A 23,230-nucleotide genomic window follows, 5' to 3' on the forward strand; every position below is an offset into this window, starting at 1 on the left:
CCATCAGGTCAGGTTCTGAAACCACCTACAGGGGCTGGTTTCAGAGGCTGCTATAGCAGCCTTTGCTGTAGTATAAACGCTAGGGGGTTCGAGAAGCTGCTTTTTGGCTGACCCGGAGGTAATTGCTGAAGGTCATCGCCTGCCTTACATAAGCAACTCAGCTGTCTCGACCAATCCCCGCTGAAGAAAGCCTTTCAACTTGCACACTTTCACTCAAAAGCCTGCGCCATGTATCAAAGGGGAGGAGCAGGTTGGGCCTGCTAGGGCCTGCTAAGGTATGCTTTTGGAGAGCAGTATAAACAGACAAGAGGCTGATTTTTAGAGTGGGCTTTCGAATCTCCTTGAGGAGGCTTTGAAACCCGCTAGCAGTATAAGCGGGGTAGATGTTGCCACCACACTAACTTCTCTGATTCGAGTCAATGTCCGTTAATGCTCCCATGGATGCGGTTATTGAAGTGACGTTCCTCGACGGTGAAGGGAGATTCGAACTGCGGTCGTCGGAGTAGCGGCGTAGTCCTGGGTCGCGACCTCTGTGTGGCAGTCTACTTAATCTGTGGCCCGTCAAAAAAGAAATCAAAAGGAGATGTGAGAAAGAGAAGTGATGCTTCTGCACGAAAACATATCACCGATGGAGTGGAGTAAGTGGTAAGAAGTACTGTATACCTTTTTCAATATCACTGCCCGCATCTTCTGGTGTGCATACTAAATCAACTACTGGGAAGGTAAAGAAAAATATTCTGTAGGAATCATTCTGGTAGAGCACGACCCAAAAGATTCAGCATATGTCTGATAACACTTCTCTTTCTTATTCTCGGCATTGACACCTGAATTAATGATGCTTGCACATTACACAAGTATGTTTATCTGAGGAAGAGAGGTTTGCGGTTTAAACCGTGTGTATCCGTTAAAGCCAAAACATAGTTCTGGTACGCCTGCAAAAGTTGTCAAATTTCACTCCCAAATGTGTACGTATGCCTGAGAAATGTGTGGAATAATGCCCTCCCACTGTCTTTGAAGTTGTCGTTGCTGTATATCAAGCGTCTTTGATTGTCTTTTCAGTATGGCGATCACAAACTGCGTGTAAATTGTCTGAAATAGGGCTGAGTTTTCCCTGAGACCGAGTTAGTCTGGATCCTTCTGGAATAAAAGTTAGTAAACTGACTATTATTTTTTATCTCGAAATACTCCAAAACGACTCATCATCCCAGCAATTCGCGTCAGCCAGATAAGTTTCTTGGTAGACTCTTTCGATATATTGCAAGCAAATATGAAATGGTGCTAGACGGGTTTTCAAACCCGTACCAAAACTATGTTTTCACTTTAAGGACGGTTGTTTGGTGAATGAACTTAATAAGAGGAGAGTGGAGGAGGGAAGTGACATAGGAAAAGTGTAAGGAAGGCATACAGTGACAGCCGACAGGCATCTCTATGGAGATATGCATTCATCAATTCTCTGTCATCTATATAGAAATACATTATGTAAACTGGTGAAAAATACAAAGGGCTATGGCAACCTACGTAGCTGATTCGCCTGGATTGGGTCGAAGTGTTAGGGAGTCCGCCGCCGATATCCACGGTCCAGAGTGTTGGACCGGCAGGGGCAGGTTGTTGAGCTTCTTGTTGGGTGGGGGCGTGCCCTTTGGCCGCACCCTCTTGGAGGTGGGGGTGTGTGGGGGCGTGGGCATGGGGATGATGGGGAAGACCTGCTGGTCGGGTGGGGGCGTGGTGACGGGCACCGCCGCAGCGGTGGCATCCCAGGACGTCTCCGAGTTGACGGAGCTGATGGAGGGGCGCTTCTGCTCCGGACTGCTGCTCTCTGAGATGGTGGAGTTTGATGGGGAGCCCCCCTGGACCTCCGGCGGCCCGGTGGTCTCCGTCGCTGGCAGCTCTGCCCTGGACACCTCGGTCCTCAGTGGCTCCACCCTTGGCGCCTCTCCTGCCTGGTCTGTTGGACTCGTCACGCCATCCTCCTGGGCCCTTTCCTTGGCTGCACAGCGACAGGAAACATGCATACCCAACATGCAAGATTACTCAGTGGTGAATGTAAAGATACAACAATTGCAGAGCGTAACCAGAAGGAGAAAGATTTTACTCCACAAATTCATTGACTTCATCAATGCATTCAGAGCAGCTCTCACTAAGAGATGCACTGGACTTGAATTGTTCATGTTAAACTTGATATTCTGCTGACATATTTGGAATTTATAAGTGCATGTGAACAACGAAAAATGCACTGAACTAAATACAAATCTTTTCACAGGGACTGGCAAAAGTTTTGTATTACATGTATATGTAATATCTAGGTTTCCTTATGATAAATTGAAAATGTATGCTTCAATGACATTTCACCACTCACACAATTGCTCTGTCAATCACAAAAAAAGCGTCTCTTGGCCAGCCGACATTCACATATCAAAATCGGGGAGCTTCCAATGGCCAATCAGGGAGGTTCTCAAGCATTTCATGCATTTTAGCAGGCAATAAGATCTCCCACATCAGAGAGGCTTTCATCTTCCAATGTCAGGACAAAGAGAGAGGCTTTTATATAGAATACTGTATAAGCTGTTATTTTCGTAAGGGCTTAATTTTCGCGAATTTCACGAATCACAGTTGGATCGCGAATTTAACATCATGCGAAAATGTCTCCTTATGCTAGGGCAATAGCACATTTACCCATAGCAACCTGCGTTAATTCGCAAAAACATCTTGCGAAAATGTCTATGACCTCTCCATTTGCGAAAATATCTGCACGCAAAAATAACAGCATATACAGTACCCTTGCCAAGACCAGTAAGTATTTAAGGACGTTCCTCAGTTGAGTTTGTGCGCATCCTAGCTGCGCAGGTTGGCAGTGACGTAACAAAGAGCGTAGAAGCGCACACACGAGTGATGAGCTGAGCTAGCTGAGCTGAGCAGCTGCTACTGTAGTAATTCGAGCTAGAGTGTGGTACGTTCGGATACCCGACGGCTCCCCACCGCGGCCGCGCTGGGCGGCCTCGCTCGGCTCGCGTGCCGACTGTACGCGTTACAATCTGTACGTACTACGCAAAGTTCAGTGGTCCGAGCCGCATACTGTAAAACGAGGAATGTTCGCATGCATTTTAATTTCGCGAATTTCGCGAGTGCCAAGATTCGCGAAATTAAAATGCACGCGAAATTTCTTGTCTACACTATATGCATTGAACGCCAGTGACAAATCGCGAAAATTTCATGCCACGAAAAAGGCCGTCGGCTCCAATTCGCGAAAATTTTGTGCCGCGAATATATCATGTTTTACAGTATACATGGTCATGGTAGCACAACACTGATCGACGGAATCAGGAAGCTTGGAAGTGGAACCGAGCTGTTTCCATTTTCAATCCATAGATCTGTTTTGTGACGTGCAGTTCATTATCTGTTCATTAACATGGTCAAATCGAGTGCTAAGGTACCTAGGGCCTATAGGCCCTAATCGGGGACTACTAGTCTACTAAACTAGGTGTTAAACAACAACAACAACAACAAAAACCCAACAAAACAACAACAAAACAAACATATGATGCAAATTTCATCTTTAGGTCTAACAACTAAATCAATCTGAATATCTCTGTTAAAATTTAAATGAGATCTTAACTTGTCATTACTAGTACAAAATATTGTGTTTTTTTTTTTAATTTTTGGTTACAAAATATTAAGGTCACGAAAGTATTACCAAATATGTATTTATCACTTTCACCATTCAGATATTAATTTTTGATTACCAAATCTGGTGTAACAAAAGGAGAATCAAAGATTTTAATTTTTTTCCGGGGGGGTACTCACGGTACATATCCATAGTTCACAACACGCACTTTACCAACCACTGCAACAACCAACACATAACACATGCAATCTACAATCAACATCATTATATTAAGATTTGTTTTTCCTTTGGAGGACCGTCAGACTAATGTCGCATGGGGGCGCTGCTAGCACAAAAACGAGCACATGAACCCTCACTTTTTATTGTTTTTCTGGAATTAGTAAGCCTCCTTCTACAATTTGGTCAAGTTTCGTAAAAATGACATGGGTTTTGAATGTACTTTTATGAACCATGTCCTTTTGCTCACCCCTAACAGAAAATGTCGATGAGAAGGATTTGAGAGATTTCGGTGTTTTCTGCCGCGTGAGGGCACTGCTTGCTCAAGAATGAGAGTGTAAACCCTAACTTTAAAACCTCATCCTCGTTTTGGGTACCCTTTTCTGCAATTCTTGGAAATTTGGAGAAAATAACGTGGATTTTGAAAGAATTATGGGGATTTAAGTTTGTCATTGCAGATTTTGTTGCCAATCATGGTCTTGATCCTGTAACGCTATCATTTTGGTACAGGACGGTAGATTAGTCATATTCTTCAAAGTCCCGTAGAAGAAAAACAAGCACATGAACCTATGGTTTTATTTACATATTTGGGCTTCGGATGGGTCAAAGTTACGGTATGGAAAGTTTGAAGAAAATGACATGGACTTCAATTTATCTGAGGAATGTCCTTAAGGGAGCATTTTGCAGTATCAAGGAGACTTTCTACTCTTTTTTCTTCTGATGAGATTCCCGCCACCCGTGCCTAAAATGGAGACTGACCTCTTGAGCTGTTGTAGACCTTGCAGAGGTTCTTGAGAGACTCCCAGTGTCTGGCGATCTCCTTCTCCCCGCAGCCACAGCTCCTCATCGCCGACCTCACCTCCGACTCCACCATCTTCATCGCGGTGCCCAGGCTCTTCAGCCGAACCAGCAGCATCTGGAATGGATGGACGCATGGGAGGAAATTGTTGAAAAAATAATACATCAAATCGAGAGTGTCACATTCACATGTAACATGTGACACACGTAATTGTCATGACTGCGAATCATAGCAACCGTTTGAGAGAAACATAGTAGAGGTCACTGAGGCCACTACAGACAGTTGGCCACTAGAGACAGGACTGCATCGAAAGCATCAGCACTCTAACCATTACAATCATCACATCTGCATCACACATGTATGTGCGTATAGCAGCTGTTTGGGGAAACAAAAATTATGACCTTCGTAGAGAAGTGGCCACTACAGACAGACTCTTGTTGAAAGGACCATTCCAGATCATTCTTACTGGCAAAACAGTGAAAATTTTGATCAAATTCAGAAACAAATTTGAGAAGTTATGAAATTCTTGTTCTTGAACAGCTGACCTGAATATATATCCCGAGTATTAAAGTTGATGAAGTCTTTACCTAACATTTTTTCATAGATCGTTTCAATGCAAAAATTCTTCTTTTTTTTTCTAGCACAGTCATATAAGCATATCATGGCCACTATTGAAGGGTAATGAGAAGAATGGCCTTCATAGACAGGTGGCCACTATGACAGAATAGACTGAAACCACATATCATCAGTATTTAATAACCACCTCAGACCTGTCTGCTATAAACATATGAATGCAAAGGGTCTTTGATACACTTTACTAATCACCATACCTCAAAACTAACACATTTTTGCTTTCTTCTTCAAATCCCGGCCGACATTTCAATAATTGCCCCTTGAGACAGAAGGATGTTTCTTGAGATTTTGGAATCACCGGCATAGAGAAGAGTATCAAGGTAACTCAGTACGTCAGCAGATGGGGCTTAAAGGTGCTGTTTACCATTGGGAGCAGTGATTTAAAAAACGTTCGAGTTATCACATTTGATGCATATGTGTAGGTCAGTTGTATCAAAAAGACATCCTACCATATAAAAAATTTGCAATAAATGCCAAAATATTAGGAGATATCACTATATTTCTCAATAAACCATAACTGTAGACAGTTTATTCCAGAAACAGTGTTATTATAACTATTGTTAACATTTTGTATATTAAACCATACCTATCATTGATTATACTGATTTTACATTGGTTGTTTCTATCCCTAACTAGCATTTTAGAACTATTTTGAAGCACTAAAGCTGGGTTTTTGTTTCATCCGCAAATGGTAAATAATGCCTTTAACCTGAAATGCCTGAACACTACACACAGTTACTGACATGGATTTAGATTCAGTACAGAGAACTAGTTATAGGATTCATTGTGGCTATATTATTGAAAAGAGGATAACATTTAATGATAATAATGATGATGATGGTCCTGATAATGATAACAATAACAATGATAATAACAGCAGAATCATTGTTATTTTTATTAACCTACAACTGCAAGAACTATATGAAACAAATGATTTTATATACAATCTTGGAATGCATAGATAACACAGAATTGTGTGCAACAGGGAATATTTTCTCCATGGGCTGAGGAAACATAGAATATCATGATAAAACAATACTGGGGAATAAGAACCAACAGCCTGGCTGCCAAGACTACCACTGTACATCTCCTCAACAACTACAGTACTGGTGCACAGTTTGAGAGCCCCACGGATGAATCTAGGTTACGGTCAAAGTTGACAGAGGACGTTGCCCTAGGTCAACTTCGCTGAGTCATCACGGCCGGTAAGCCCCCCTGTACTCTATGTAGGCATAGATCTAGCTCTCCTGACACTGACGAATCGCAGGCGGCCATTTATGTCCCTCCTCCTCCTCCTCCTCTCTCACTCAGAGAATGAAATATAACCTGTGAAATCATATCTGGCACATACCGCATCGCCTGATGCTGATAGAGGTCAAGCTAAATCTGTGTGGGTACACGCAAACTCTCGATTCTCCTCCCAACGAATAAAGTGTGGCTTTCTGAAATAAAAAAAGGAATTATCCTATCTGTGAATTATCTGGAAATGCACCAATAAAAACAACTCTCATCTCTATAACTCTCACATCAATTCTGGCAAATTTTACAATTTTCATATAACACAGTCTCCCATATTCAGCAAATCATTGACATGGTATCATACCATATGCACTGCAATGTACTTCAATGCACAAATTCCTTTCACGTGATGAAATGTAACAGAGAACAGAATTTACAGCATGTTAACTGCATACCACACATTCTCCAGAAAAGCTCAAGAGATTACCGGTATGCACATTTGAAATGTACATTGAACTGGTCAATAATTGCAGATGGGCATTCGTTCATTCGAGCACAGTATGAAATGCCTAACTTTTCAACACTGATAGTCCATACATAAACTACTCATCATCCTTGCTAAATAAGATTTTCAATATAGGCCTACTTCACTTTGGCAGAATATGCATAAACTCTCCCTATAAAATCATATGAGTATGAGGCACATCAATTTGCATCATGTAACATTGCCAAGGAAATATCATAACTTCTAAATCTGAACTATTGTTATTACAGACAAAGATGTGTAAAGGTAGACAAAAGGTATGTCAAAAGCCAATGTGGCTGCTTTCAAAGTGATTTCCACAGTGAGTTTGAGCGAGAGAAAAAAAGAACGGATAGTGCTGCAGCGAGGGACCATGTCAGGAGGGTTCTCACACACTCTGTCCTCGCACACGCCGAATTTAGACGCCAGGTATTTCCTACATGTCGAGGGACCACTGTCAGTTTCAGTAAAAGTGGCCTTCTCTGACGTCTTCCTGATAAAGACTCGTGTGTGGCATGGGCTTGTCAAGGGCACGTTCACACCATGGCAGGGCAAAGCAAGCGCGGTTGCATGCACCTGGCTGGAGAATGGAAGGGGCTATTCACACTGGTCTTCTCATTCGCACTGCCCTGGCGAGTACGTTCCCGTCTCTGTGTATGCTGCCAATTACTGTGCAGAAGATACCCAACAAAACAAGGTCTGATTAGCTCTAATGCCGTCGGTAAGCAGTGTGGCTGATTGATTGCATTTGCTATTTTACTTCCAATCAGTGGCTAATTGTTCCTGAAGTGGGTGAGGTAATGTCATTAGATTACATACCCTATTTTCGGGGAGGGGGGGGGGGGAAGGAGTTAAGATAAATAATGCACAGTAAACTACCTACTTTACATGTAAGGTCCTATCTTTAGATTACAAAATGTATTTGTGGAAGACCTATGTCTATACATTTGTTAATGGTTTATGTTGAAAGTTCCATACATCTTGAAATTGATTGCTTGGACAATCTAGAATCATACAGCAATGATTTATCCAAAAAAAAAAAAAAAGGTTGGTATATTGGGCCTATATAAAGTGACTCCTTTTACTGTGTGATAACATATTTTCAGTGAAGCTATTATAACTTTTTTTCCTTTTCATGAGATTTTGAAGCCACAACCTCCTGTTGTATGGTGCATATCTCATTTTAGGAATAAAAGACAATAAATGTGGAGCAGAATTTTCAAAATCATCTTCAACATTTTATTCTTTAACTATGTACTCCTTGGAAGCACAATATCTTGTGAGGTCAGTAAAAATTTGTGGACTCTGGACAGTGTGTACAATGCTACTGTATGGGGTCTTCTGTGCCAAGCCACACTCATAAGCACTCAAAATGGTAAGAAAGAAGGAGAATGGAGGAATTGAAAGCACTATCTATCACACTGACCTCCTGTTGGCATAGAAACCTGACTACTGACTGCAATATATTTAGTTTGACTGTATCACTTTTTCTGGGAACAGACTCATATGTTAATGTAAAAATTTCATCCACTCACCCTTCCCTATCAAACTATGTCATTGAACTCCATCAATTTCACCCCACCCCCTCCCCATCCTCCACCTACCCCACTGCCCTCAGATTTGTCACACAGCTTTTTTTCCTCTAGTCTATTCACTGTAATTCATCACATTGTTCTCTCTCTCCTTATCCATTTTCCTTTCATTCTGCGCTTCTGTCTTCCTCCATGAATTATTCCTCCTTGTAATCCTGCACCCTTCTCTCCTCACCCCCCCCCTCCTCCATCTTCATCCTCTTCAACCCATCTCCTTCCTGCACCAACCCCTCTTCCCCCACCCCCCCCCCCCACCCCCTTTTCTCCAATCCGTCTCATTCATTCCCTGGCTCCAGGTACCTGGTAAACTGGCTTGCAGTTCATCCAGAGGTCAGTGGGTAGCAGCCCAGCGATCAGTCTCTCTCTCTCTCTTCTCCTGTCCTCCTCCTCCCTCCCCCCCCCCCCCATCTACCCTCTCATCTGATGCCCTCTCTGCCTATCTCTCACTGTCCATCTACCTCTCTCCTTTTTATCCACTGTCCCTCCTCGCTCTAGGGGCCTGGAGCCTTATGAAAGCAGATGGGTCTCCTTGCACAGGGTGTGTCATAAAAATGCAGCAGCTCTGTATCAGGAGGAGGCTATAGCCTCTTGTCAGATTTTGTAGCAGAGGCTTGTAATCCACACCGCATGACTTACTGGAGACTAGTTTGCCATAATGAAGAAAGGCAAGGCATGGGGTGAATGTGTTAACTGAATGGCACCACATAGCATTAGTCACTCCTTGGACTTGGGTCTGCCTCACATCACTAAAACTATTCATCGACAAAATATCTACAAAGCATGCATCATTCATGTTTAGTATGGTAATTGACTGGTTCTGCGTCCATTGACCAATCCCAATCAACTGATTGTTTTTACATCATTCTGTTATCTATTAGGCACTTTGGGACACAGAGATGTCTACTTTCAGTCTTAAAAGGGGAATCTGTATAGTGAACTTTCTGATATATCATCTGATGAAGTGACATCCTAATGCATCAAAGTATGATGATATCCTATCATTATGCCCATGTCATGGCGTATCATACAGTTAGACAATTCCATCAGAGCGCTGGCCTTCCATTCACCACACTTTTCCCATATTAAGTGAGGACACTCGTGCATTTTGTCCAGAACAGAATGTGTTGTCTTTAGTTGCATTGGATCTGCATACCAAATATAGGCTGATGTCAGTTGAATGACAACATTGCTGCTTGGCTACTATCACTTCAGAAACCCAAACCAAGTCAACAAAGGACTACAGCTGAGTCTATATCAAGTACTGCTCTCCTAGTTTTGATACACTGTGTACAATCCAGTCACTGACCTCTAGATATCTGTGCTGGGTCATGGTGACACTGGTCATCAAATATGCACATTTTTTAAACCACTGATTAGCTGATTTTCCCTGCCTCATTTTCTTGCATAAAAAGTATATTCAGTTATTATATTCTTCTTTTTCTTTCTTTTCATGCAAGCTTTGCTTCACACCACTGCAGCTACTTGACTATCCTAATGCTACTATTTCACTAATAATGCTGCTGCTGCTACTGTTGTATTACTTGTAAACCTGGTACTAGTACTGCTACTATTACTGCCACTATTAATAGTACTACTACTACCACTGCCACTATTAATAGTACTACTATTACCACTGCCACTAATACTACTGCTAGTACTACAATGTACTTCTACTTATACTAAAACTACTACTAAGTCTGCTACTTCTACTACTTCTAAGATTAGGTCTACTATACTGGGTAACACTTCCATAAATGCTACAGTTATTCCTATGGCTCCTATTACTATCTCTACTGTTGCTACATTAACTTATAATAATGCATCACATTCAACATTGAAAAAAAGAAAGAAGATATTTACTCAACAGGGAGGTGGCACAGAAAAATATGTTTGAAATGACATGAGAACGCTCACTGAAGAAATATTTCAGAATATGTCATTAAGAATGGACTAAAAGGTCATATAAAGCTGGTATTTAGACAGATATCAAATATGCATCCAATTCTAAGTATGCAGGGAAAACCACATGCATGCGAGAAAAGGTTGCAGAGAGTTTCAAATAGTCGTAAGAGACTATTAAAGTAAGGAGTGCATTGTACTATCTCTCACAAACTACATCTGCAGTAAAAATTTTGCCGCACTCATGACAAATGCATCAGCCAAGTATCAACGTAATTCTATTTTTGCTCTTTTTTTGTAAATAACATATTGTATCATATGCTTCTTTCATGTCGGTGAAGGCTCGTTCCAAGCTCATCACACGCAGTTGCATCATTACAGCTTTGCCTAGTAGCTTCGCTGACACAAATTGAATATTGCTCCAAGCACTCCCCTTATTGTATGAGAAGGGGGAGATACGGGGGAGAGAGATTTATGCGGCTGAATCTATCCAGTGTGCGTGATAGTGATATCATTGTGTCATACAAGGAACTCCACGATTGATGACACCCTTGAAATCAATGCTAGCTGAGCTCATCACGCTGGATACGGGGAGCCTACCCCTGGGAGAAGGGAAAAGAAAGAATACATCAACTTCATCTCTTTCCCCATCTCTTCCCAACCTCCTCTTCTTCCCCACCCCCTCATCGCTAAAATTTTCTTTTTTTTAGATGAAACTCTTTTAAAATGTATGTTTGTATTAAAAACATAGGCCTTCATACGAAATGAGGATTTTAGTCGAGTATTGGTTCCAATATTCAAAAGCTAAAAAGATTGTACTTGTAATCCATTCTTAGTGTCCACTCATTAAAAGTCGTTAGACACTAATGATAATTCACAGAAGATCATTTGTTTTCATCTTTAAAACTTGAATCATATACACATAGATAGATATTTCATCAAATTCTGTTCTTTTCTGCCATCTATCCCCTATGTCAGTATCTTTGTCTCTCTTTCCATGTTTCCATCTCTTTCTTGCTCTCTTTCTCAAGTCTCTAGCCCCCTCCCCTACTCCCCCCCCCCCCTTTCTCCACCACTTTCCTGTACAGGGAAAAGTGGCTAGGTTCAATGAGTTTCTCCCTCTAACCCGGGGAAGAGTACATAATGAGGATGCGCAGACGCTGAATATTCAATGCATGAGACAAGATGTATTGGGTTGCACAGGAGCCGCCATGACAACTCGCGTAAACCAAGAGCGCACGCATGAGAGAGACACAGTATGCTACACATGTTCACAGCCACATGGTGCTAGGATGCATCAAGAAAAAGCCATTTAAAAATCGGAGGGGGGGGGGGGGGCAGTAGAATGACGGAGACAGACTGGTAAGGATACAGTTTACATAGACCTAAGATATGTAGGGAAATATCACCTCTACATTATATGCCACAAGTTTGCTTGTCTGGGAGACAAATATCACATGAGACATTTCAGACATTCATATTTTTTTTTTCTCCTTCTTCTAGTTCAATCATGGTGCTTTGTACACTGTCTGATGATATATAGTCTGACCAATTTGATCAATACGTGCATGGTTTGAATTCAAAGCAGACAAATCTTAAAACAATGTACGAAGACATACTATGGGCACATGGCAGTTGAACAACTGACTACCTACATTGATTCCTGTGAACATAATCTGTAGAATGCTGAATACCTGAACATTACTGATAATAGGTTCAAAAATCATAGTTCATTTCATATGACTCAGTGTACTGTACCTCTGATTTAATGCATTCTCAATTCAGGGATGAACAGTACTTGTGGTGTGTGAAGTTGTATAGAAGAATTTAAGAAGGAAATGTTGGTTGAGGTTAGTCCAAACCATGTACAAGTGAAAATGTGAGCGATGATGATCCAAATGACACTTGAGTTATGACCCATTTGATCAGCTTCATTCAGGGAATATTTTTGTAATGAATAAAAAAACAAAAGTAGGAATGAAAACAAATAACAAATGAGTTGTGCATTATTGTGAACCATCCAAATGAAACTGTCTGTTTTTCCGGCTCAGAGGGGAAATTTTCTTGACACGGACACAGTGATGCCACAAAGAATGATGCAAAATTTTGAATACTGAACAAGCATTTACAATGTCTTGGTTTTTCCCCCAACACATCATCTCCAAGTGAAAGTGTCATAGCGCAATCTAATGAATACATTCCTGACTTTCTAAATACATGGACTGACAAAACGAGAACTGACTACACTTCTGCATCTCAAGCAATGATTTGTTTAATGTCGTATCAAATAACAAGACATCTGGTAACCTGCTCAAAATTTTTATCACATAAAGACATTGAAAAATTTATGAATACCAGACACACATGATAATTAAGTTGCTAAGTTACATTATTTTTAGAACTTCTTTATAGCCAGAGTGCATTGACAAAATGTCACAGTACTGTGATGTCAAACCGACTGCATCTTTTGAAAGTTTTGAATTTCTCTTCCTCCTGTCTAAGTCTTGGGAGAAAAAAAATGAAATAAGAAGTTCTTAAAGGCTTGGGGGAATGTTGAGGAGACGAAACTTCATTGGAACATTTGCAATATGACACTCACTCATTTGTGACCCCACCCCTTTTTAAAGGATATAAATATCCATGACAACATTTGCACGCTAAGTCATGCTTCATACAGATAAATGGACTACAACCTCACTGAAGTTTGAGGACATTTCTTTTTTTTTTTTGATATCTAACATGCTGCTAGATTGATTGTAATCAATCTACCCTTTTCTAAATTTATGTATGCAGGGCTCTGGCATTTCAAAATGCAGAGGAGATCTGAGAAATTGGGTGTACAGCATCACTTTTCATCACAAATACGGGGGGGGGGGGGGGGATGGGGGAAGGATGATCACATCTTGGACTTCATATGACCAAATCCTGTTCTCCATAATTGCCACGGGAGAAAATTGGGTCAGACTCGCCGGCTTGCAACGCGATGTGCAATCCCGCCCCGCACTCCCCCTTCTACTTTTGGGTGATCCGAATGGCCAAAAATAGCGCGGCGCAACTTTCTCCCCAGCAAATGCCGTGGATGACGGTGGCGCGCGCTGGCACTGCCCCCTCCCCCCACCTGCTCCCCGGGAAAAAGAGCAGCCGGCGCTGGGGTGTTGCGTGCATGCCGGTGACCTTTGCGAGCCGCGGCATTGTTTGGATTCACCCGTGGAGGGAGAATTACGTCACAGCAGCGATGGACGGAGTAGGTATGATGTCAGAAAAAGGTGTGAGGAGTGGAAAATGTGAAATTGAGAGGCAGAAGACAGGAGCAAGACACTGTGAGAGAAAGACAGCATCCTCAAAATCTGGGGGTAAAAAAAGGAACAAAAAAAAAGAGAGTAGAAAACAGGGGATAATGTGTATGCGGACAGAGGCTGCAACTTGTAAAGGTTTCGACGTCATCGCCAGAAGCTCCACAAGGAGAAATGGACTGGCGTGGGACAGTGGACAAATAGATAAAGGGTAAAAGATGATTTCAAGAAGGGAAATATCATTCTCAGATTGAATCTACCAGAGGAAAAAAAAAAAGGAAGTATGACATATTCATATCTCTGTATGCTATCTAAGCAAATGTACTGTTTGTGGAAATAAAGGAAAAAGTAGGGGGAAAAACTGTTATTTGAATGCCATAAATGTGAGCAAAAAGTAAACATTATGAAACAAGTGTGGACAAGGCTTGAACAGGAAATCACTCTACAATAAAACATGAATGAATATCATACATTTCCTAATTTTCAGGGAAGAAAAAAAAATACTCTATATTATTTCTTCAGGAAAAAGTAAACATTTCTTTCAGTTGACTTGTTATTGACATAATGTTCAAGATAACATGATTCCCCCACCTTCATCTTCTGAAAGAGGAAAGTCAAATGCTCTTTCATTATGCTAGAAAAAATTAGAATACACTGAATTCTCTATATTGTTCCTTTATATATTTACCCTACTGTGACATCACAAATTGTTGTAAGTTTTCTTATCCAGCGATGACAGCACATAGATTTAATCAAAGCTGTAACTATTCATAACTTTTGGATTGATGGTCTGATTTTACTCAAACTTCACTATGTAGGCCTATACTTTTACTGCAGTGTAGTTCTGCATTATTGCATACAAATTTGGGATAAATTCCCCTCTACGCTGTGAAGTTTTCATTTTGGCCTTCCACCCTTACCCGAGGGATTGTGGACATCAACTTCTGAACAGAATAATAGTATGTTGCTAACTGCTTCATGTCACTTGTGTCAAAAAGAAAAGTGCAGGGGGTTCCACCTTGAGACTTAGATTGACGATGTACTATCTGTGGACGAGACGATACGACAGCAGCTGTAGAACCATCTCCAGGTGAAAGGCGGCAACAAAGATTGCAGATGGCATGACAGATAATGTACATAACAAGTGTCTCGCTATGAGTAAACATTTCACACTGGTCACACGTGAATGACGTGCAATCATGCACACGAGCCACTGGCACCTTTGGACAAAAATGGATGTCATGATATTATTTAGATAGAGTACACTTCACTAATTGGCAACAGAAGTCTCAGGGACGCTTCTGACAAGGCTCATCATATTGACGTCATCTTCGTCTACGACAATCGTGGTTCGGTCGGCACGCAGGGTGACTTTGTGAATGAACGCATGCATTTCAGGAAGTCACTGTCAGATGACTGCATTAGCTATGTATATTTTTGCCCTTTTTTTTTGGGGGGGGGGGTGGGGGACATCACGTTGATAGAGACGACAAGAACAGAAGTAGAGGCTGCTTCTTACATGGGGTACAGACAGTGATACAGAGCTATACCATCACTAATGCGCAATCATCAGGCTGTGTAAACAAGAGCACAGGATGGTGATATACAAATTTCTGATCGTGAGATTTCCAAGAAAAAGAGAATCCCGCCAAAATCAATCATGACGTATGGTCAGCAAATATATGTACCAAGGCAATAGTGACAGTAATGTTGAAAAAAGAGAATCCTGCTGAAATCAATCATAACGTATGGTCAGCAAATAATATACCAAGACAACAGTGATCAGGGGGCGTTTCATCAACGAGTTCGTCTGAGGTTTTCACCGACAAATTTGCTATCAGCCAATCAGATGCAAGGATTTCAGCAGCTTTTAACAGTTGTCAGTGTAAATCACCGACAAAAAGTTTCATGAAACAGTCCCCAGATGGTATTGTTGTGTTGTTTATTTCGTCGGCAAATGAGGTTCTCAAAAACAGCATGGAATGCTCACTGCAAACTACAAATGTGATTCAATGTCATGGTCATTACTGCTGATGTGATGACTGAGAAGTTTTTTACTTCAGCAGTCGGGCAAGGGCACAAAAAAGAGAAAATTCTCAAACCAAGAGAAAGAGGATGAGATAGAGGAATAAGTACTGTATATTGCTACATAAGCCCTTGCTCGATTGCTCGGGGCAAGTGAAAATAAAAATTGGGCAAGTGTTTTGGAAAGGTGAGAAAAAAAATGATTGCCTGAATTGGGCAAGCAAAAAAGTTTAAAAGCCACCTTTTTGTCAGAGGAGAGAATATGAGCAGAAGAATGGAGAGAGGGAAGTAGAACAAGTAGAAGAGGAGAGAAGGAAGGAAAGAATGTGAACAGAAAAGAAGGAGGGGGAGGAGGAAGGGAGAGAGGGAAAGAGTACAGGGAGCTTGGGGCTGGCTTTACCAGAAGAATAGCTGGAGGACACCAAGGCAATGGCTGAGATTGTTAGTGAGAATGGTGAATGTCAAGTGGTTTCAAAAGCTATACGGAATCCTCAGCCGTGCAGTTTACAGCCGTGGTGGTGCATCAGTCTCTTCATGGGCCTCTCTGAGTGCCATTACATGTGAATAATGCTTGCACAATCTCTCTCTCTCAAAAAAAGTTCGTTGTCGGGGTGAAATGACATTTTCCTCGTATATTTTTCTTTTCTTTTTTGTTTCTTCCATGCCAATGTCTGTGAGAGGGAGAGAGAGATACTGAGAGAGTGAAGGGGGTGGGGAAGCATTTGAAATTCAACCACTGCAGTAAGAATTTCAGCATATTTTACTATAATTATAGAATATTATGATTATTATATTAATTCTTCTAATAAATCTCTCAAGCCTTTGTATCAAATTGGAAGAGTAAAAAGAGAAAGAGAGAGAGAGAGATTAATAAGAATTCAAAGTTTCAGTACACTGTGGGTAAGAAAAAATATTTTGGTAGACAATGTCTTTAAAAAATATATCCTGCATAACTTCGGGCAAGCAAAAGTTTTTTGTAGGCTACCTTTTTTCACTCCCCCCCCCCCAAAAAAAAAAACAAAAACAAAAAAACAAAAAAACACTAAGTCAACCATACAGAGAAGTCCTAAGATTATGACTGTATAGTGATGCAAAGTACTTAATTTCATTTTAAAAACAACTTTCCAACACTTACATGAAGATGCCAGAATGCAATGCAACATCAACACGAGTTCAAACCAAGTCTGCTACTCCAAGATAGTATAGTATTGGTGGAGATCAGGATTGGGCTTTCAACTTTTTGCGAGATACAGGGAAACCACTTATAGAGCATACCATTCTAAAAAGATTTCAAAGTTTATTTGATGAAAAACGGTTTTGGAGTGGCCGAGACATCCAAAAACAAAGTGAAACAAAGTGTTCGTAATAAAGGGTGGGCCCCACCTTTTATTCGGATCACTCTGTTTTGGATATCTCAGCCATTTCAAAACCAATTTTCATCAAATAAATGTTGAATTCCTCAAAGAATTAAATGCTCTTTCATATTTCATGAGGTTTCTCATTATCTTACAAAAAAAATGTTAGAAACTTGAAGTTAGGTCTCAACCAAAACTATACGATCCCTTTAAGCGTGCGAATCAATGTGTGCTGTTTATTCAAATGGTTGTGTTTTATTAAGCCTTTGTCAGACTTACAAGTGATTTTCTACATCAGTCTCTTATATTCCTGGACTTTCTTTTCAGGCAAGTAAAGTACATGTTCATACAAGCGTTCTACAACTATTTGAAAATCTCCTTGCCCAACTAGGCAAGTGATGAAAAAAAAAGGAGAAAAAGTTAAGTAGCACCCCTTTAACTGTCTCTTTCTCTCTCAAAAGTAAAATATCATGATCTTGGTCTCATACAAAATAGGTATTTGTAAAAATGCTGAAGCCTGGGATGAGACTAACCCTCAGTTGGGTTAGAGAAACTCTTCCTGTCTTCATACTACTCAGGCCAGTCGTCAGCACAGTGGTCTTACTTTCCCACACACAACATCAACATATCACCTAGAGAGTGTTACGGATGACCGCAACCTATTTTCCTTGGCAATATTGTTCAAAGGAAGTGCAGCTTTAGCTAATTATTCCAGGACTCGACGGTACCACAAAGCGCCAGCACAGGCAGAAAATGACATCAGAGGGATGGGGGGGGGGGGGGGGGGGGGGGGTTGGGGTTGCACAGCACATAAGCTTGATATTTTTGCATCGGGTACAAGGGTAAGGACTCAATTGCCCTCACCCAAGGAGAAAGACAGCCTGATCTCTGCTTCACGTTCTTCTCCAAAGTATCAGAGATTTTTGTCGCCTGCATCTGACTGTGTGTACGCCTTGAAGGAATGGAACAGAACACTTAAATGCACAATAAACACAATGCACATTTTAACTACCCCCATTATGCAAGTGACTTGAATCTAGGGACATTTTACCTTTAAAAAATGACTTATATGGAGGGCGACAAACACAGCAGTCAATGCATGTATACAAGTTTTGATGCAATTAATCAGGCAAAGACATGATGATAATGAGAATGTGGCACCCTACAGACACCACAGATCAACAGTCGTAACCTTGGAACTTGATGGCATGAGCTAAAAATGCTGAAATCAAGAAAGATGAGCCAAAATTCTGAGAATTCAGTCAAACCATTATCAATAGCAATGGAAGGAGTTCTTCTCACACCCTTATCTACGATTGCCAGTGAAAATGACGTCAAAGATATGGGATTGAGCTTTACAACAGAAACATTTCCTGTCGAGTCAGTGGGTTGTTGAAGAAATGTCCAGTGGTGAATGACAGGTGAGTATCATTAGTTCAAGTCGGTGTGAAAGAGTAAAAGGACAGTGCAAAAGTTAAATCATATAAGGTATGAATTTTCTTCAATTTGTCTCCCTCTGTACAATTGAAATTTGTAAGATTACAACTGCTGGTCTCATAAAACTCATACCCCATATCATCTTCACCCCTCTGCTTAATCATCTCTTGCTTTCATTTAATATGCCCTGTCTGCCTTGGACTTCCTGACATCACAATGTCTGAATTTCGGAGCTTGGGTATCTGTTCCAAGTTCATCACGTCACTGCTGGTAACCAGGGATAGCCTGGTGGTAGTGTCGCTGCCCAGAAAGCAGTAGATGATGGGTTCGATTCCCGCTGGTTCTCTTTCCCCCCCCCCCCCCCCTCTGCTTAATAATCGCTTGCTTTCATAAAATCATGTATAAATGATACATGCAAGAAACTGAGAGAGGTTTAAGACTTAAAAAAGAACCTACTCGTAGTTGTGCTAACAAAACATAGTCTATGCTAACTAAACTATATAATTGTAACTTTAATCTTACATCACAGTTCTTCCAAATACCTCCTTCACATCACGTTTTCCCAATCATGATATGGGGGTGTCTTCTGATTGGAGTTTGCTCAATTTTGGGTGTGTGTTTGCATTATAAATGATTTGACCTCTGAAACACAATGAAGGTGGCGCCGAACATGACCTTTGAATCACTTCCCCCACAGTACATCAGTACATGGAAATAGCTTTTGAGTGCAATGAGTGTTGAATGTTTGCTGACAAGACCAAAGATTTGTTTTTCGACAAAAATGTTACATGGAAAGTTGTTTGCGGTTTAAAATATTGTCAGGGAGACTTTTGTTGTTTATTGACTTTTAACACACAGTCCTTAAACACATTCAGAGATTTCAAAAATGTTTTTCAGGAACGTGATTACAATCAAGTTCTTTTTTAAAGTCTGAAACCCTTCTGAAACTGGATGAAAGCAGCCAGCCTACCTCTGCCGATTTCTGATTGATGTCCATGACGTGGAGCCACTGCTTGAAGTCGGGGAACCTGTTGAGCTGCTCGTTGGTCGCCTCCACTTCAAATTCATGCTTGGTGGCCAGCTGACGACCGAAAAACTCGATGAGACGACCCTGTCAGAGAGAAATTAAAAGCAGCGGAAAATTAGATCATGTGACCATAAGTTTACTTTCTTGGAAGTATTCAACACTTTGTTGTTCATTGTTGATATTGTAAATGCTCAAGTATCCTTTACTGCAGGAGAAATGCCTCCACAGAAAATCTGCATAGTTTCCTAATATTGATATAGTTTAGCAACAGTCAGCAAACGGTTTCGACCTGACACATTGTGCCATACAAAGGAGGAGAAAAAAACATTGTTGTATATTGATCAGTTTTGCAAAACTATGTGAATATTCCTGAATCAAACAATAAAAAAGATATAACCCCATCAGTTCGGTCAAAGGAAGAACTAAGTCATGTAATACATGTAGCAATGAAATAAGTACACTTTGTATTGAAGGTCGAGCTTGAAATGTCTAGCACAGATGAAATACCATCAAAACCTGCTCTATACCTTTTCACAGGTCAATACAATGCACTTTCACACACATCATTGATTCATACTGATTCATACTGTAACCATGTACAATGAATGACCCATAATTGCTCATATCATAAGACTGGTTTCAATCAGCACCAACTCTCTCTCTCCTATCCATTTTCAGGATGTTGCACTGCAATATCCGGGTGTGCTAGGGCAGTCCTGCAATGTCCGGGGTTTTTTAAGGACACTTGCCTGCTAAATGTATTTGACACTTGTCCCCTTGCCCTAAAATATTTGGCACGCGTGAGTGAGGAAATACCCTCAAAAAAACACCCCCCAAAAACATGTCCTACCTAACTGCAAAGAGACATAAAATTCATAAAACTGCCATTACTGATATTACACGAATAACTTTTTTTTCTTACAAAGCTATGGAATTTCACAGATTGTCTATAAGTTTCATGATTTACTGTTGAGGCACAAATTTAATGTGCAAAAATATCATGAATTATGGAAAGGCATTAGCGCACTTACAGAAGCCTCAATGTCAAATCATGAAAACAGAATCGCCTGAAAATGTCTGTGACCTCCTCACTTGCAAAAATGTCTGTACGCAAAAAATAACAGCTTATATATGTTATCATATTAACCAGAATGCCTGCAAAGCTACTGTTGAGACATGTTTACTGTGACATCTGTATACAGGACTTTTCTTCAATTGGTGTCGAGCCCAAAGACACCATACTACATGTTGTACAGTGACTGGCTACTTCTTTCTGTCGACAGTCAGAAAGCCCCCAGTACATGTAGATGTAGATGTTGAAACATTCATTAAATGAACTTGTGATTCTGCCAACTCTTGACCAATGAAATGAGGGGAAAATCTGCCTCCTAGAAACCCTTGTGCAATGCGTTTGATCCCGTCATTGCTAACATCTCCCATTTGTTATGTTCCCAGTCATTATGAGAATGAAAGAATCTCTAGATACACGTACTGCTTAGCCTCTGTTAAAGACCTTTTTTTCTTGATCAAAATGGAAAAAGTGGAAAATAAACAGTGAAGGGGCAACTTAAAGCTGTGGTCACACAGGCAAAACTTCTGAAAGTTTAACTTTGAGAACTTTTCATGGAGTTTGCTCGTCCATTTACAAAGGTGTTCAAACTTCTCGAAGTTTCAGTTCTCAAAGTTTGGGTCACTGATGCACATGAGCAACAGCAAAGAAACTGTCTGATAGCTATTGATTGTTATGTAAAAAATGTTCACATACATCCCAATGAGGGCTTGCTTTGGAAGTCAGGTGACAAACATCAGGAAGATTCAGTTGCCACGCATGGCATTCAGACTGCACAAATTTTGAGAAAGTTTTTTGGGTTCGGAAATTTCCCTAGTTTTATGATAGTGGTACGTTTCTTGTGTGAAGTTTTGTGGGAAATTTTCAGGAAGCTTGTGGTCACAGTAGCAAAACATCCAAAAACTTAAAGTTCATGAAGTTCTGCCCAGTGTTACTATGGCTATCTTTTATATAGAGAGAAAAGCCCCCCCCCCCCCCCCCTTCAAAAAAAAGTCACTCACACTTTTTTAAGAGCCCAATTATCAGACCGTAATTCCTCACTGAACTGATTTTGCAGTTAATACCAACATTCAGCATTGCCAACTCAATGCTTGGATAAGATGATTTGTTGTTGTTGTTTCTCAACAAGCAAAGTAACCACATGACTTGATGGTCTGAACAATAGACAAGTGGCTTAGAACTTCTGCAGGTGAGGAGGAGATGAAGCAGGACAGTCTTGACTGTGTGGGGGTCCTCCACACAGAAGAGGATGATACATGGCATAGAAATCATTGCACAGCTTTCCTGAATATCTAGATCCATGCGTGAAGATATAGCAGGAGCAGCATGGTGGACATTGCAACAAAGCACCATAACAAACAAGAAAACAAGATACATCACTGATACACATCAGAAGGATGGTGTTGATTACGCTTGCCCACCCACACCCACGCTCATTACGGACACTTGGGTTTTTCTGGTCACCAAATCGAGGTTAGTTACAAATCGTAAATCGTGCTATGACAAGAGGAAGTCTGCCAATCGATTGTGATGATTACAGCAAGCTTACAACGAATTGTGATGAAGAACTCGAAATTGAATCAGATCCTGTACCAGGGTAATCCCCTCCTCCTAGAAAAGTTCATAACATGTTTATCAGTTAGTGTCATGAATAACATTTCTTTTTTATCCACCACGGAGAATATACCGTTTATATCCTCTGTGAGACTGTACAACTCTTGGTTAAGAGACCCTTGACAATTATTTTTGATGCAAAGACTTTGTTTCTTTATTAGCTCCGGATGTTTTTATACCATGCCCACATACAAAAATGTAGTTTCCTGCATCAAGTCATATGTTTTGACAACATCACCTACATTTGCCTATTGTGTATGACAAGCAGGTCTACGCTGTCATATTGGGTGATTTACAGAGCTATTTGTCTCTCTTCTTTGTTTTCCTCTGGTATTACAGGTACATTAAAGGGACTGTACAGTACTGGCTGAGGTGGGGATTCATGTTTTGAACATTCCTTAGTGAGATAATGAGAAACCTCTTATGAAATATGAAAGAGCATGTAATTTCAAGAAGGATTCAACGTTTATTTGATGGAAATTGGTTTTCAAATGGCTGAGATATCCAAAAAAGTGATGATAATAAAAGGCGACAGGCCACGCCTTTTATTAGGATCTCTTTGTTTCACCTTGTTTTTGGATATCTCAGCCAATTCAAAACCGATTTTCATCAAACAAACTTTTGATACCCCTTAGAATTGCATGCTCTTTGACATCTCATAGAGTGCTTTCTGAATCTCTCGCAAAATGTTAAAAGCTAAATCCTCACCTCGACCAGAACTGTACACACCCTTTGAATTGGAGACCATCACCTGAGGAAAATAAACAACCCTACTGTGTACACAACATGTCGCAAACTTCGGCTGCGAATTCTAGAGCATACCAGTGTATTTAAAACATGCTTGCGAAATTGCGCAAATGTGCAAAAATACGCACATCCTATATCTG

At 40.7% G+C, this 23,230-nt stretch overlaps 1 protein-coding gene across 1 annotated transcript in view; it reads right to left on the reverse strand.

Moving 5' to 3' along the window:
* Nucleotides 1-23,230, reverse strand: part of LOC139742089 (kinase suppressor of Ras 2-like) — a 93,635-nt gene that overhangs the window by 30,546 nt on the left and 39,859 nt on the right. The window contains exons 2-5 of the mRNA XM_071652655.1: nt 19,604-19,744; nt 4,598-4,754; nt 1,593-1,987; nt 403-607 (exon numbers count right to left, since the gene is read on the reverse strand). Of these exons, the coding sequence (XP_071508756.1) occupies nt 403-607; nt 1,593-1,987; nt 4,598-4,754; nt 19,604-19,744 (898 nt within the window). The remainder of the gene's footprint in view (nt 1-402; nt 608-1,592; nt 1,988-4,597; nt 4,755-19,603; nt 19,745-23,230) is intronic.

Source organism: Diadema antillarum, unplaced genomic scaffold (assembly GCF_040938485.1).
Source record: "Diadema antillarum isolate AM-2024a unplaced genomic scaffold, OU_Dant_1.0 scf00000032, whole genome shotgun sequence".
Classification (NCBI taxonomy): domain Eukaryota; kingdom Metazoa; phylum Echinodermata; class Echinoidea; order Diadematoida; family Diadematidae; genus Diadema; species Diadema antillarum.